The sequence below is a fragment of the Oculina patagonica genome, chromosome 4 (genome assembly GCF_052425735.1).
Source record: "Oculina patagonica isolate OP01 chromosome 4, crgOcupat, whole genome shotgun sequence".
Lineage (NCBI taxonomy): Eukaryota > Metazoa > Cnidaria > Anthozoa > Scleractinia > Oculinidae > Oculina > Oculina patagonica.
This window is the reverse complement of record NC_135761.1, coordinates 1,873,186-1,885,995: the sequence shown is the minus strand read 5'-3', so window position 1 is coordinate 1,885,995 and position 12,810 is coordinate 1,873,186. Positions and strand designations below refer to the sequence as shown.

Here is a 12,810-nt window from a genome sequence, read left to right as displayed (position 1 = left end):
TAATGCTACCGAAACCGGGATAAGCTCCGGCTGTATGAGCCTCATGGCTCGGATACAGACTTTACTTTACCCTCCGAGCTAGAGTGGTGAGTAAGCCTTCCAGGCATTTATTTGAGGTGTAATATGCTTTAGGTATGATGGCAAATTACATTTATGTCACAAATACTGATTTAAAACCCTTCTTTAATAAACAGTTTGCTCCAATAAACTGCACCATTCAAATAAACGCTGGGTCCATGGAGCCAAGTTTGAAATAAACGCCGGGAGCGTTTAATTGAGAAAATACGGTACTTTTGTTATAGTGGTCGTGTTTGATACCGGAATGACACTCGGTCGTTTTCTCTTTACCGGCTTCTTTCTTCTCAAAGATGGCTCTGGCAAACGTCGAATATATTTTTCTGAATTTCACAGTTCTTTACCTTTCTATAGATGTATAGTTTGTGGTAGTTTACTCTAAAATAACGCGATGCGAATTTCTTTGCCAAGGACACCCGCGAAGGTGTTTACTATGTAACCTATGACACGGTATTTTAAGTCATTTTTCTGATTACTTTCAAATTGAAGAAAACCTCAAAATAATAGTTATCTAAAGTAGAAAAACAACAACAGAGTAATAAGAAACCGTAAATAATCGAGGATAATTTCGACTGACGAAGATTAAGACCGGATTAGAAACGAAAAAATTGACATTTTTTTCAAATTGCGTTGTTAGTGACGTAGCTCCTTTAATTAGAGGGATACGACAAGGGGAATTCCTGTGTAGTAACATAATATGAATGAAACGAAGATGCTGGAAGCGGAACGTTACCGGCAAATGTAATGCAAACCAAGGTAAAAAAGGTAAAGTCTGTCTCCGAGCCATGAGGCCCATACAGCCGGAGCTTATCCCGGTTTCCATAGCATTAAGCGACTAGGAGTATTGCTACTCCCCCCTGGATGGGGTGCTAGTCCATCGCAGGGTTACCCCCCAGCAGTAAATTCGCCGGTACCCAATTATACACCTGGGTGGAGAGAGGCACTGTGAGAGTAAAGTGTCTTGCCCAAGAACACAACGCAGCGCCCGGCCAGGCCTCGAACCCGGGCCGTTCGACTCGGAGTCGAGCGCGCTAACCATTAGGCCACCGCGCCTCCCAATGCAAACCAAGCGGGGACAGAAATGTGAGATATGAATTGTGTTTCACTAAAGACATTAAACTTAATTCACATTATTTAATTTTCAGTTTTTCAGGCCGCATTTCTCGGAACTTGATCATCAATGTCAACAATGACGACATCTCCCAAAACGGTATCAATGAAATGTGAGTGCAGCTGCGAGCAGCCAATGACGAATCAACTTCAGCCATAGCAACCAATCAGGTTCCAGTGAAATTGAAACTCAAGACTTTTTAGAAACCCCCAGTTCTCGGAACAATTTGCATTTCCGGCTTTCAGCAAGGATAGATTATGTTTTTGTATATCTCAAACGAACATGTTTTCTGAAATTTCTTGATCTAACACGAAATCTGCATGGAAAGCTCGCGGATTCTGGTCATTGGATTTCCAGATGGAACAACCAAAGCGGACCTTACGATATACTTTCAATCGGAAAGAGATTCTGGAGGCGGTGACGTAAGGAGCATTGAAGTTGATCGAGGGAAAGCGGTTATCACTTTTGAAAATGTAGAAGGTGCGTATGCTAAAATTTATTTTGCATTATGCACTGTGAAAGGAATAGTTAATGCGATAACCCTACTGTATTGAAATGTGCAGTAATATATCCCCTGATATCCAAAGTTAGCCTCGAATTTCAGTCACCTCCTCGTCTATGAACCCAAACTGTTCTGTCACGAACGGAATAATCTGATGAAAAATATTAAGTTATTCAGTAACTTGATTTATTCAGTAAGTTTCGCTTTGTAATTGTTTTTCCTTTTCGCAGCCGCTGCAAGAGTTCTAAAGAAGGGCAAACACTTTTTGCAAAAATGTCCCCTACTAGTGTCTCTCTTACCAGAACTAGAACCTGCAGCAAATCTTGATTTCGAAGAGGAGGCTCCTATTGACTCGACTGAGAGTGAAGAGCGGACAGACGAAAATGGAGCATTAAACGACGTAAGTAGATTTGACATTTGGTTGCCTTTTATTTTAGACCAAAAAAAGTTACATCCAGCTGCGACAAAACCTCTCTACTAGCCCGCGTAAGAAAACTTCTGTGGAACCGATTATTGTTTATGCTCCCGATATCGACGCCATCTTGGTTTCGTTTAGCTGTGAAACAGATTAAAAATTATTGAAAATGTTGCCACTTCAGTTGCTCATAACACTTTATTCCAAACATGCAGAGCAATTTTAGGAGTTTCTTGCAGATGTTTCTATTGCCTTTACCTGAATGAGTCGTACGACACAAGCAGAATGCTTGAATGCACATTTATTGTGTCGGGTCAACCTTTCTTCCGGTGCATGCGAAATAATTGGTGACACGCCTGCAAGTACTAAGTTACGACTGAAAGGGGGAAATAACAATCGGTGCAGTTGGTTAGGTTTTCGAAGATTTAGGTATCTTACTGTATTAGCTGGCCGAAGAAAATACTTATAGTAAGACGTTTTTCTTTTTGCAGCGGTTTGGAGATCACCCACCGGGTCACAGCAACATGGAACGGAACAGCGCTCAGGCATCAGTGTCGTCAAAGTCAGACAACAGCGCAACTCCACAACGGTATCAGCGTGAATTGGCACCGTCAGGACAGCAGTGCACAGTCCTGGTAGCAGGTGTGCCAACAGACGCATCAGAGGAGCTTTTAACCGACTACTTCGAAAACGCAAGGCGATCGAAAGGCGGTCCAGTCTCTGAGGTTGTCATAAACCGCGAACGACAAACTTGCCTCGTCACTTTCAAATCACCTGATGGTAGGCTTGAATTTCTAAGTGCATGCATAAGAATCGGTTACTTTAGAGTGGGTATCGGCTCAGAAACGAAGTTACTTAAATAAAGTCACGTTAAGTTTACGTTTTCACTACTACTACCTGCATCTAGATGTTTTTCGTTCGTTTGTTCATTTGTTTATTTGTGTCTGTTTGTTCTGCTTTTTTGGGAGGTGTTTGACTGGCAAAAGAAAAACTAATATAGCATAGCCAGAATAGAGCGATTTCTCAAACCTCGATTCTTACATGCTAATGAGAATCGTTAAATGCTAATGAGGAAGAACAAAGAGATTTCTGATTTGTTTTCATACCAGCATGCGTACTACATTTGTCTCACATGCCGACAGCAAACAGAACATGAACTTTGTTGATTTATTTTTAAGCGGTGGTGAACGGTCTCTCAAAAAAGCGTGTCTCGCATAATTTTCAAGCCATATTTCAGCGGTCCCGTCGTCTCAAATATTTCTGGACGCATTTTCGGAGTTTCCATTTCTTTTTATAAGGCTAAAAAGGTCTCGGGCTTGCAGAAAGGATATCAGTTTTGCCGTCTCGCAAAGTTGCGAATTTACCATTCGACAACTTTTTTTATTGAACAGTGCGAGGGTGCAATCTGATCCTTTGACAGCCCAATTTAGCGGTTTAAATTTGAATATGCTTTCAATATTTAAATGCAATAGATAGTAAAAAAAATACCAGAAAATTATTAGTAGATCAGCAAGCCACCCGCGAACAACTGTGGTGCGTGAGCTATCTCTTTTTTGTTCATTCTCATTAGCATTTAACGATTCTCATAAGCATGTAAGAATCGAGGTTTGTGAAATCGCTCTAATGAGAATTTTTTTTAATATTGCATCTTTATTGAAACATAAAAACATACAACAATACAACACACTCAAAGAGAAAAAAAAAATAAGCTACACTTACATGAATTACACATGAATTAATTACAAGATGAGTTCATCGCATTATTTGTTTACAAGATTATTTTAATTCCATTACTAATTAATTCCACTAAGTTACATGTTAACAAACAACATTACAAAGGGTTATATAAATTAATTATATAAATTAACTATATCTAATTAACTATACTTAATATGGAAAAATTAACCTTTTTTTTCGAAAAAGTCTTCCTTACTGATTTTTTTTTTCAATTTCGTACTTATTTTTAATTTTGTCTTGAAATCCTTGAATTTTTGGTAGTGTTTGGCTTCTTCTGCAGTCCCACAAGAACAATTTTCCAATTATTATGAAATAGTTAAGTAAATTAAACAAAGGGCATTGTTGAGAAAGCATTCCAAATAAAACGTTTTGCATGGATAAGGAAATTTGTTGATTCGATAAAGAGTGCCAATAGGATTCAAAATCCATGGGTCCAGAACTGCTTGGAGTTAGAACAATGGTAAAATAAATGAGACAAAGTTCCAGGTTCAGCATTGCAAAAAGTACAGAGATCGTAAATTTTGTAGCCAATTTTAAATAATTTGGTGTTGGTGTATAGAATAGAATTTATAATTTTATACTGGAAGGCTTTCACATAGGATTCCATAGCAACTATATGTGGTAATGCAAAGATTTGTTTAATTTGGTCCTTTGAAAAATTGAAGTCACTCTGTAATTTATATACTATATTAGGTGGTTTGGCTTTTTCTGAAACCAGTAGATAGTAATAATCTTTTGACGTTTTTCCTTTAACATCAAAGATGTTGGTCTCAATTGAAAAGGAAAGGGATTCGGATGATACAGTTACAATGTTAGCTTTTAAATGTGAAGGTATAGTGTAGCTGCCATAAGGCGAAATAAATTCTCGCGACCAGTAAACCACACAATAGTAAACTCTCACACGGTAAACAGTATATTTAGATTGAAGTTCAGTGTCTTTAGCGAGGTCCTTAGCGAGGTCTTTAGCGAGGTTTAAACTGAAAAGCAAAATAAAGAAACTTATAAAGCACAAAATTACAAGGTAGCGAAAACGAACTATAAACAAACTTACATTTTTTTTGGCGCTGTGGCCGCGAAAGTGGTTATCTGTATAAAACAGGCGAAAACTGCAGAAAACTGCGCTACAGCTCGTACAACACTATGACGGAAAACTAACTAAACGACGCCGTGAATTTAAATATAAAAGTAAAAACAAAAGCTAACGATGTAATAGAATTCCTAAGGGATCTGAAAGGGCGCGAAATATGTAAGATCCAACATCCCGGCCTCTAAGTGCGAGATAATACGAGTCACTTAAATATACGCTTGGATCTTAACACCATCTGATAACGATGCAAAAATAGTCACGCAATGCAAATGCGCATAAAGGACTGAGTAAATGTTTATTAAATGTCTCTTAATTTTTAGTGTCTATGTCCTCTTTGTTTGAACATTCTCCTTCAACAAGAAGGCAGAGCTTGTCAACAGGCCTTTCGTAAACAGCTGACTTGGTGCGGACTTTGACTCGGCGAACAAAACCACACACTTGCAATATGAGGGTTTTGGCGCAAATCCAAAAAAATGCGTTCGGGGCTTCGCCTGGCTCGCCTGCCGGCTTCGCCATTCTCGCCCCTCACTGTTTTTTTGGATTTGCGTCCAAAACCCTCATATTGCAAGTGTGTCGGGGTTAGATGACAGCCTTTCAACCCATGCACATGTATCTAGGCAAAGGCACCCTTTTAACACTTGTTGAGGACTGTCCTAAAACAAGTGGCCCCCGCCAAGCCCCAAAGAACAGGCGCGCCAGAATTATTTTTCAATTGAACAAATATTTTTTACTTTGTATATGCACCAAATGGCTGCCGCAAGATATTCGTCAGAAGTTTTGCAAGCTATGATGGAGGAAAACCTCCGTGAATTTCAAAGAAACCCGCAAAGAAATTTGTCTTTTTTACTGGCCAACACCGATTTTAACGATTGGCTCCGAGTATGGAAAATGGACATACCCGAAACCGAAAAAAACAACAAAGATCTTTTAATTTTTGCAAAAAAACACAAAAAAAAGTTTTATGATCTTTTGGAAAGTGAAATTGAAGAATTGAATGACATAAAAGCAAGCTTCGGGCTTAAAGTAAAATTTTCGATGAAAAGAAACGGAGTTACGCAACACATGGAGCACTATTTCAGAGAAAGAGAACCGCGTCTTTTTACAAAAAACACCAAAGACCGAATAAAAAAAGAGTTTGACGAATTTATTGACAAAGCAAAGGGAGAAATCGAGGCTTGGTCGGAGAGGGGCTCGGGGTGGGTTGTTGAAAGAATAACAAGGGCGTACACCTATGTTGCGCGTTATCGGCCATTGCGCGGAGGAACTTACTTGCCTTTGCCTCCCAAACTGGCAAACAAAAAAGCAATTATTAACGTGCAAAACAGTGACAACCAGTGTTTAAAATGGGCTTTGAGAGCTGCTTTATTCCCGCCTGCGAACGGAAAAGATCCTCAAAGAACAAGTAAATATCCCGTTGATGACGGCATAAACTACAACGGAATCGATTTTCCGACACCCCTAAAGCAGATTGACAGGCTTGAGGCGCAAAACAGAAACCTTGCAATAAATGTTTTTGGGTGGCACTTGAAAGACGGGTGTGTGATACCTCTCAGACAAAGCGAAAAAGAAAACAAAATACCCCGTATAAACCTTATGTTGATTGAGTCAGGATTGAAACAGCACTACTGTTTTATAAAAAGAATTAGCGCTTTGTTACACGACCAAACCAAACACAGTAACAAAAAACACTTTTGCATGATGTGTTTGACAAATTTTACAAGAGAAGACTTGCTTGAAAAGCACAAAAAGTATTGCAATGGGGTCAAAGGCAAGCCAACAAGAATCGAAATGCCAGATGAGGAGAAAAACACCCTTTCTTTTAAAAACTACCAAAAACAAATGAAAGCGCCTTATACGATTTACGCCGACGGCGAGGCATTGTTAAAAAAAGAGCGCCGAGAAACGCCCGAGAACCGCCAGAAAAGTTACACGTACAAAACAGAAAAGCACGAGGCATGCGGATTCGCTTACACGCGTGTAAGAAGTGATGGTGAACACGAAAAACCATTCGTTTACAGAGGAGAAAACGCCGTTGAAGTATTTTTGAACTGTCTTTTAATTGAAGAAAAGAAAATAAGATATGAATTGTCAAAGCCAAAACCTCTCCTTATGACGCAAAAAGACTGGGCAAACTTTAAAAAAGCCGAAAACTGCCACATCTGCGAAAAATCGTTGGTGAAACAAAACTTTTTAGACTCTTTGCCGGTTTGGCTTAAATCTAATAAAAAGGAGTTTGGTTACTTAGGACAGTTACACAAAAAATGCTATTACGAAAGAATAGAATTGGCGAATACTCTTAATAGCGGGAACCATTATAAGCTAAAAAAGCTTGAAAAAAAATCACACAAATTAGCCGCTGAAAACCAAAAAAACTGCCTAGCGTGCAAAGAGCCGCTTATCCAGCCGAACTACAAGGATGCGGTGAGGGATCATTGTCACATAACAGGCAATTTTCGAGGAGCCGCGCACAACGTGTGTAACTTAATGATGAAAATAAATCCAAAAAATATTCAAATACCAGTTGCATTTCATAACCTGAGTGGCTACGATGCTCACCATTTGATGCAGTCAATTTCGAAGATTTCAAAAGAGGCACAGAAAGAGGTAAAGTGTGTTGCAAACAACATGGAAAAATACATTACATTTTCACTGGGGGGTTTAAGGTTTATTGACACTTTGAACTTTTTACTTGGAAAGCTTGAAAAACTTGTAGAAGATACGCCGAAGGATGCATTAAATATGACGAAAAAGGTTTTCTTTGAAAAAAGTGAACTGTTGTTAGACAACGGAAAATATCCAAGCGAATACGTTGAAGTGTGGGAGGAATTTAATTATAACAACTTGAGTGAAAGTTTTTTTAAAGGTGGGGACGAAACTAAAGAAAAATGGCAAATTGTCAATAACATCCACATAACAGATGAAGGATACAAAGAAGCAAAAACCATTTTTATAGAAAAATTTGGCTTGTTAGCACAAAAGGGGATTTATCCCTATGAATACATGGACTCATGGGGAAGATTTAAAGAAACAACTTTGCCGAAAAAAGAAAAGTTCTACAGTAAACTTACAGGCGAGCACATAACAGACAAAGAGTATGCACACGCGCAAAAAGTGTGGGAAACCTTTGGCTGCCAAAATCTTGGAGACTACCACGATTTGTATGTCAAAACGGACGTTACCCTGTTAGCGGACGTTTTTGAAAACTTTCGAAAATTATGCCTTGAGAAGTACAATCTGGATCCCGCAAATTATTACACGTCGCCAGGTCTTTCTTGGGATGCGCTTTTGAAAAAGACAGGTGTGGAGCTTGAGTTACTCACAGACTACGAAATGCACCTCTTCGTCGAAAGGGGAATAAGAGGCGGGATTTCGTCGGTAAGCAAGAGATATGCAAAGGCGAACAACCCATATGTTAAGGGATTTGATCCGAGTCAACCAAAAAAATACATAATGTATCTCGATGCGAATAACCTTTACGGGTGGGCAATGAGCAAGCCGCTTCCGAAAAGTGGTTTTAGATGGAAAAAGGTTATGCCAACAGAAAAAGAAATAATGACAAAAAAAGAGCATGCAAAAACTGGATGGATTATGGAGGTGGAGTTAGAATATCCGAAAGAGCTGCATGACGCTCACGACAGTTACCCATTAGCGCCAGAGAAAAAGAAAATAGACAAAGAAATGTATTCGCCTTACCAAAAGAAATTAATGAATGATCTTGAATTAAACCCCCCAAACACTGAAAAGCTTGTTTTAACGCTTGAAGACAAAACCAATTACGTCGTGCATTACCGAAACTTGCAGTTTTATTTAAAACAGGGAATGAAACTCAAAAAAGTGCACAGGGTTTTAGAGTTTGAACAGGAATGCTGGATGGAGCCCTACATCCGGATGAACACAGAATTCCGAAAAAAAGCAAAAAACAACTTTGAAAAGACCTTTTACAAGCTAATGAACAACTCGGTTTTTGGAAAAACAATGGAAAACCTGAGAAACCGTGTAGACATAAGAATAGTAAGAAGCGACGAGACAAATAAAATAAGAAAATTGGTCGCAAGTCCATTGTATTCAAGGCACGTGATGTTTTCAAACGATCTTGTCGGAATAGACATGCGAAAAAGTAAGCTGTTTCTCAATAAACCGGTCTACACAGGCATGACTATCCTTGACGTAAGCAAGCTATGCATGTATGACTTCTTTTACAACCATCTGAAAAAGGAGTACGGGGAGCGTTGCGAGCTTTTGTATACAGACACAGACAGCCTTTTGCTTGTGATAGAAACAGAAGACGTTTACGCGGACATGGCAAAAAACATCGGCGAGTACGACACAAGCGACTACCCCGAAGAGCATTCACTTTATTCGAAAGAAAACAAAAAGGTGTTGGGGAAAATGAAAGACGAATGCGCAGGAAAACTGATTTCAGAGTGTGTTTGTTTGAGGCCGAAAATGTATTCAATAATGACAGAAGGTGAAAGCGAAAATGAAATCGAAAAAATAAAGAAAAACTTTCCTGAGGCAAAAATAAAAGAGTGCACTTGCGAAGGGGAAAAAATGCAGGTAATAATGGCAAACGACGAAGAATTGGTCAAAAAAATAAAAGAGAAACATCCGAAAGCAAGTGAGTCAAAATGTTGTAACACGCTGAAAGTGGACGAAAAAAATATAAAAAAGGCAAAGGGGGTGAAAGAGTGCGTGACGAAAAATGAGATAAATCATAAAGACTTCAAAGATGCACTTTTTCAAAACAAGGAAAGCTTTCACGAAATGCACATGCTAAGAAGCTATGCCCACGAGATGCATTCAATAGTGGTAAACAAAAAATCGCTGTCGCCATTTGACACAAAGAGATGGATAAATGAAGATGGGATAAACACTTTGGCATATGGGCACTATCGGATGGGTGCGGAGCACGAGAGCGAAGCTCTTGCAGAGAAGGGGCAAAAAAAAGAGCCCACCGCCCCATAAAAGGGAGTGAAAAAACTAACTAGCCGCCAAGCAAAGGTCTCTCTAGAGTGCTTTAATAAATAAAAAGCCACTCAGGAGTGCCCAAGGGGCTCAAGCACTAAGTGCTTGGTGGTAACTGTGTATTTGGAGGAATAACAAGCAATTCTTCACGCACGAAGCCGCGCTTTGGACCATCGTGCAAGTAATAAAGCACTGGCTGATTAGGTTTAGTAACAGACCTTTCAATGCTGTAGACTTTTAATGACCAAATCGGATCTGTAGCCCTTTTTACGCCGCCTTCCAGCTCGCCAGGTTGGTAGAGGAAGCGCACATTAACGAGAGAGGGGAGTTTTTTTTCTTTCTTGCCAACAGGTCTTGTATATTTTGAGGACGGTTTTGACGAAACAGCCTTTTCTTTGATTGCAGCAGCAGGTTTCTTACCAGTAAGACTGGTTACTTCGTTGTTCAGAGCGGCAACAACTTCGGGTAGCCTTTTTACCCACGCTGTCGACCGCTGGCCAGATGGCAGGTTCATCTCGACACCGTACTGATAACCAAACAGGCGCCCTGCCAGTGTTTGATTAAAACGTTCAACAATAGCTTGATCTCTGTGAATGTTAACACGCCCGCGTCTAATATAGGTTTTGTGATTTTCCATTTCTTTGGTAACAGCTCCCATGAATTCGCGACCAGGGTCAACTTGCAGCATCTGTGGCCATTTTAGTGCACTTCGCCTGTAAATTGTCTGAAAACCTTTTGCAACCTCAGTTGAATCTTTGGAGGTCAAAGGCTCGGCCTCTTTGAATCGGCTGGCAACGTCAACAATAGTCAGAGCGTATTTGTAAACTTTTCGCCCTCGCGGCAGTTTGTCGTGTGGCAGAAAAAGAAGGTCCGCCTGGTGGACCGCGTTTGGAGAAGAAACATCGAATTTTGGGCGAGGAACGTATCGTGGTGCCGGAAGGTAGATCTGCCAAAGGGCCTGCTTAACGAGCCACTTTTTTGCGGCATCTTCGGAAACCTTGGCCGCCTCGGCTAATTTTTTTATCGCTGCAATTCCCTTCCAGTAGCCCTGGGGGCTATAGTAGACTTTCGAGATTTTCTTCGAAAAGTTTTGCTCCGCAAAAATCTTTGCATCCATGTGTATACAAGAAAAAAAGAAAAGTTTAAAGAAACCGAAAGGCAGCGTACCCAAGTGCAAGCGCGCCAGCGCCAACGAACATAAGTTCACCTTGTTTCTGCTGCTCACTTGGCTGATAGAAATCAGAGAACTTGGGTTCTTCCGGAGGAATCATTTGTTTGTCAGGATGTGCCTGGTTGTAGAGTTTGAAAGCGTAGTCTGTGTTCGTAAAGTTTTGTTTCGCTTGCTGTTTGATCTCATTGTTGGTTTCGATCCAGTCGAGAAGCTTCGTGCGGTCGCGAGAGTACTTCGCGTAAGCTGCCTGGTAAGCCTCGAGAGCTTTGTCGTGTCTTTCTTTTTCTTTCAAAGCGGCGTCATCTCCGCCACCCAAAGCTCGAGCAAGATAGTTGCCGCCAATGAAAGCAGCAGCGTTCAAGATAGCTCCGCCAGCCATAATCGCTACGCTTGCCATTGTGTGTTTTTGTTCTTATATTATGATATTTTTTTTTAATTGGTGGGGAGAATTTTCTGGTCCTCGAGATACTGTTTAAGTGCAACGCTGCCAGCCATGACGGCTGTGAACTTTACATAGTTCATAAAACTGCTGCTTGGGTCGGATGTGAAGTTTTCTTTCACAACTTTTTTGGCAGCCCAGCCGATTCCGGCGGCGAGACCTGTAATGGTGGCGGCATCCATGAGTGTTTTCACGAGCTTGTTGTCAGACATGGTGTTTGTTATAAAATAAAAAATAAATATTTAAATTGAAAAATAATTTTATGAATTCTTTTAATCTCATCAAAGAGTTCTAATAAAAAAAAAGTTAATTGCTGAAGTCAGAAAGTAAAACAGAAATCACTTTCTTAAAAACTTTCGATGGTCAAACCAAGATCATCAACCGCAGAATTAAAGATTTTTTGCATTTCAGCAAACACCGCACATTTTGCTTTTACAATCATCTCTTTTCTTTTTTCTTCATTTTCTATTTTTTCATACTCTTTTTCAAGTATTCTTAAATCCTCATACCTCCTGTTTAAACTTTGTGCAGATTTTTCAGCAATTGCATAAAAATTTTTTAATTTTTCTGGTTCCAGCCGGTTTAAATAGGCTTTTCCCTCATTTAAAGCAGCTGTTGCTCGTACCTCATCTTTTTCAAAGCATTTTGAAAGCATAGAAAGCACAAAAAAGTTTCCAAAATCCATTGGGTCAGGCATAGTGTATGTCCTCGTGTCGGTCATCGTGTTTTGTATACTTTAAAAAATCGAATGTTTAAATGAAAATTATTTAATAATTTTTTTAATCCATCGGACGGATTCCTCTTTTTGAGCCATTTTGGTTTGTTGGTTGCGGAATTCTAGAGCCCGTTTGGCGCGTGTCTGAAGAACGCGTTGCAACCCTTCCAATACTTTCTGCTGTAACTGGTGTGTCATCAGTTATAAGAGTTGGCGGAGCTTTAAATGTTGGACTTCTTTTTTCGTTTATAAAGGCTTTTATGTCTTCGCGTTTCACATAAGTTGTAACGATTGCAACGCCGATACCAAGCAAAGATATCCATTGATTTGTGGTGAGACCGCTTGATTGCGGCTGAGCCTCGGGCGGAGCTGGTTCCGTTACGGCCGGTGGTGTTACATTTCGCTTTGCAGCCGCCGCAGATTTCTTTTCCTTTTCTTTTGCAATTATTGCAGCAGCCTCGACAGCAGCTTTTTTCTGTGCTTCACGAGCCTGTTTTGTTTTTTCAGCTGCAAGCTTGCCAGCAGCAACTCGCTTTGGATTTTTGGCAGGCTTTGTTGCTGGAGTTGTTGAAGTAACTTGTTTCTGTTCTTCT

At 40.0% G+C, this 12,810-nt stretch overlaps 2 protein-coding genes across 3 annotated transcripts in view; one reads left to right on the top strand and one right to left on the bottom strand.

Annotated features, from left to right (window-relative positions):
- LOC144649064 (E3 ubiquitin-protein ligase TRIM45-like) overlaps positions 1-12,810 on the bottom strand; it is a 79,741-nt gene that overhangs the window by 13,229 nt on the left and 53,702 nt on the right. The gene's annotated exons all lie outside the window — the stretch shown is intronic.
- The window catches only part of LOC144649053 (protein mono-ADP-ribosyltransferase PARP14-like), a 53,208-nt gene continuing 41,830 nt past the window's right edge, over positions 1,433-12,810 (top strand). The window contains exons 1-3 of the mRNA XM_078508517.1: positions 1,433-1,666; positions 1,919-2,088; positions 2,595-2,883. Coding sequence (XP_078364643.1) covers positions 1,507-1,666; positions 1,919-2,088; positions 2,595-2,883 — 619 coding nt within the window. The 5' untranslated portion in view covers positions 1,433-1,506. The remainder of the gene's footprint in view (positions 1,667-1,918; positions 2,089-2,594; positions 2,884-12,810) is intronic.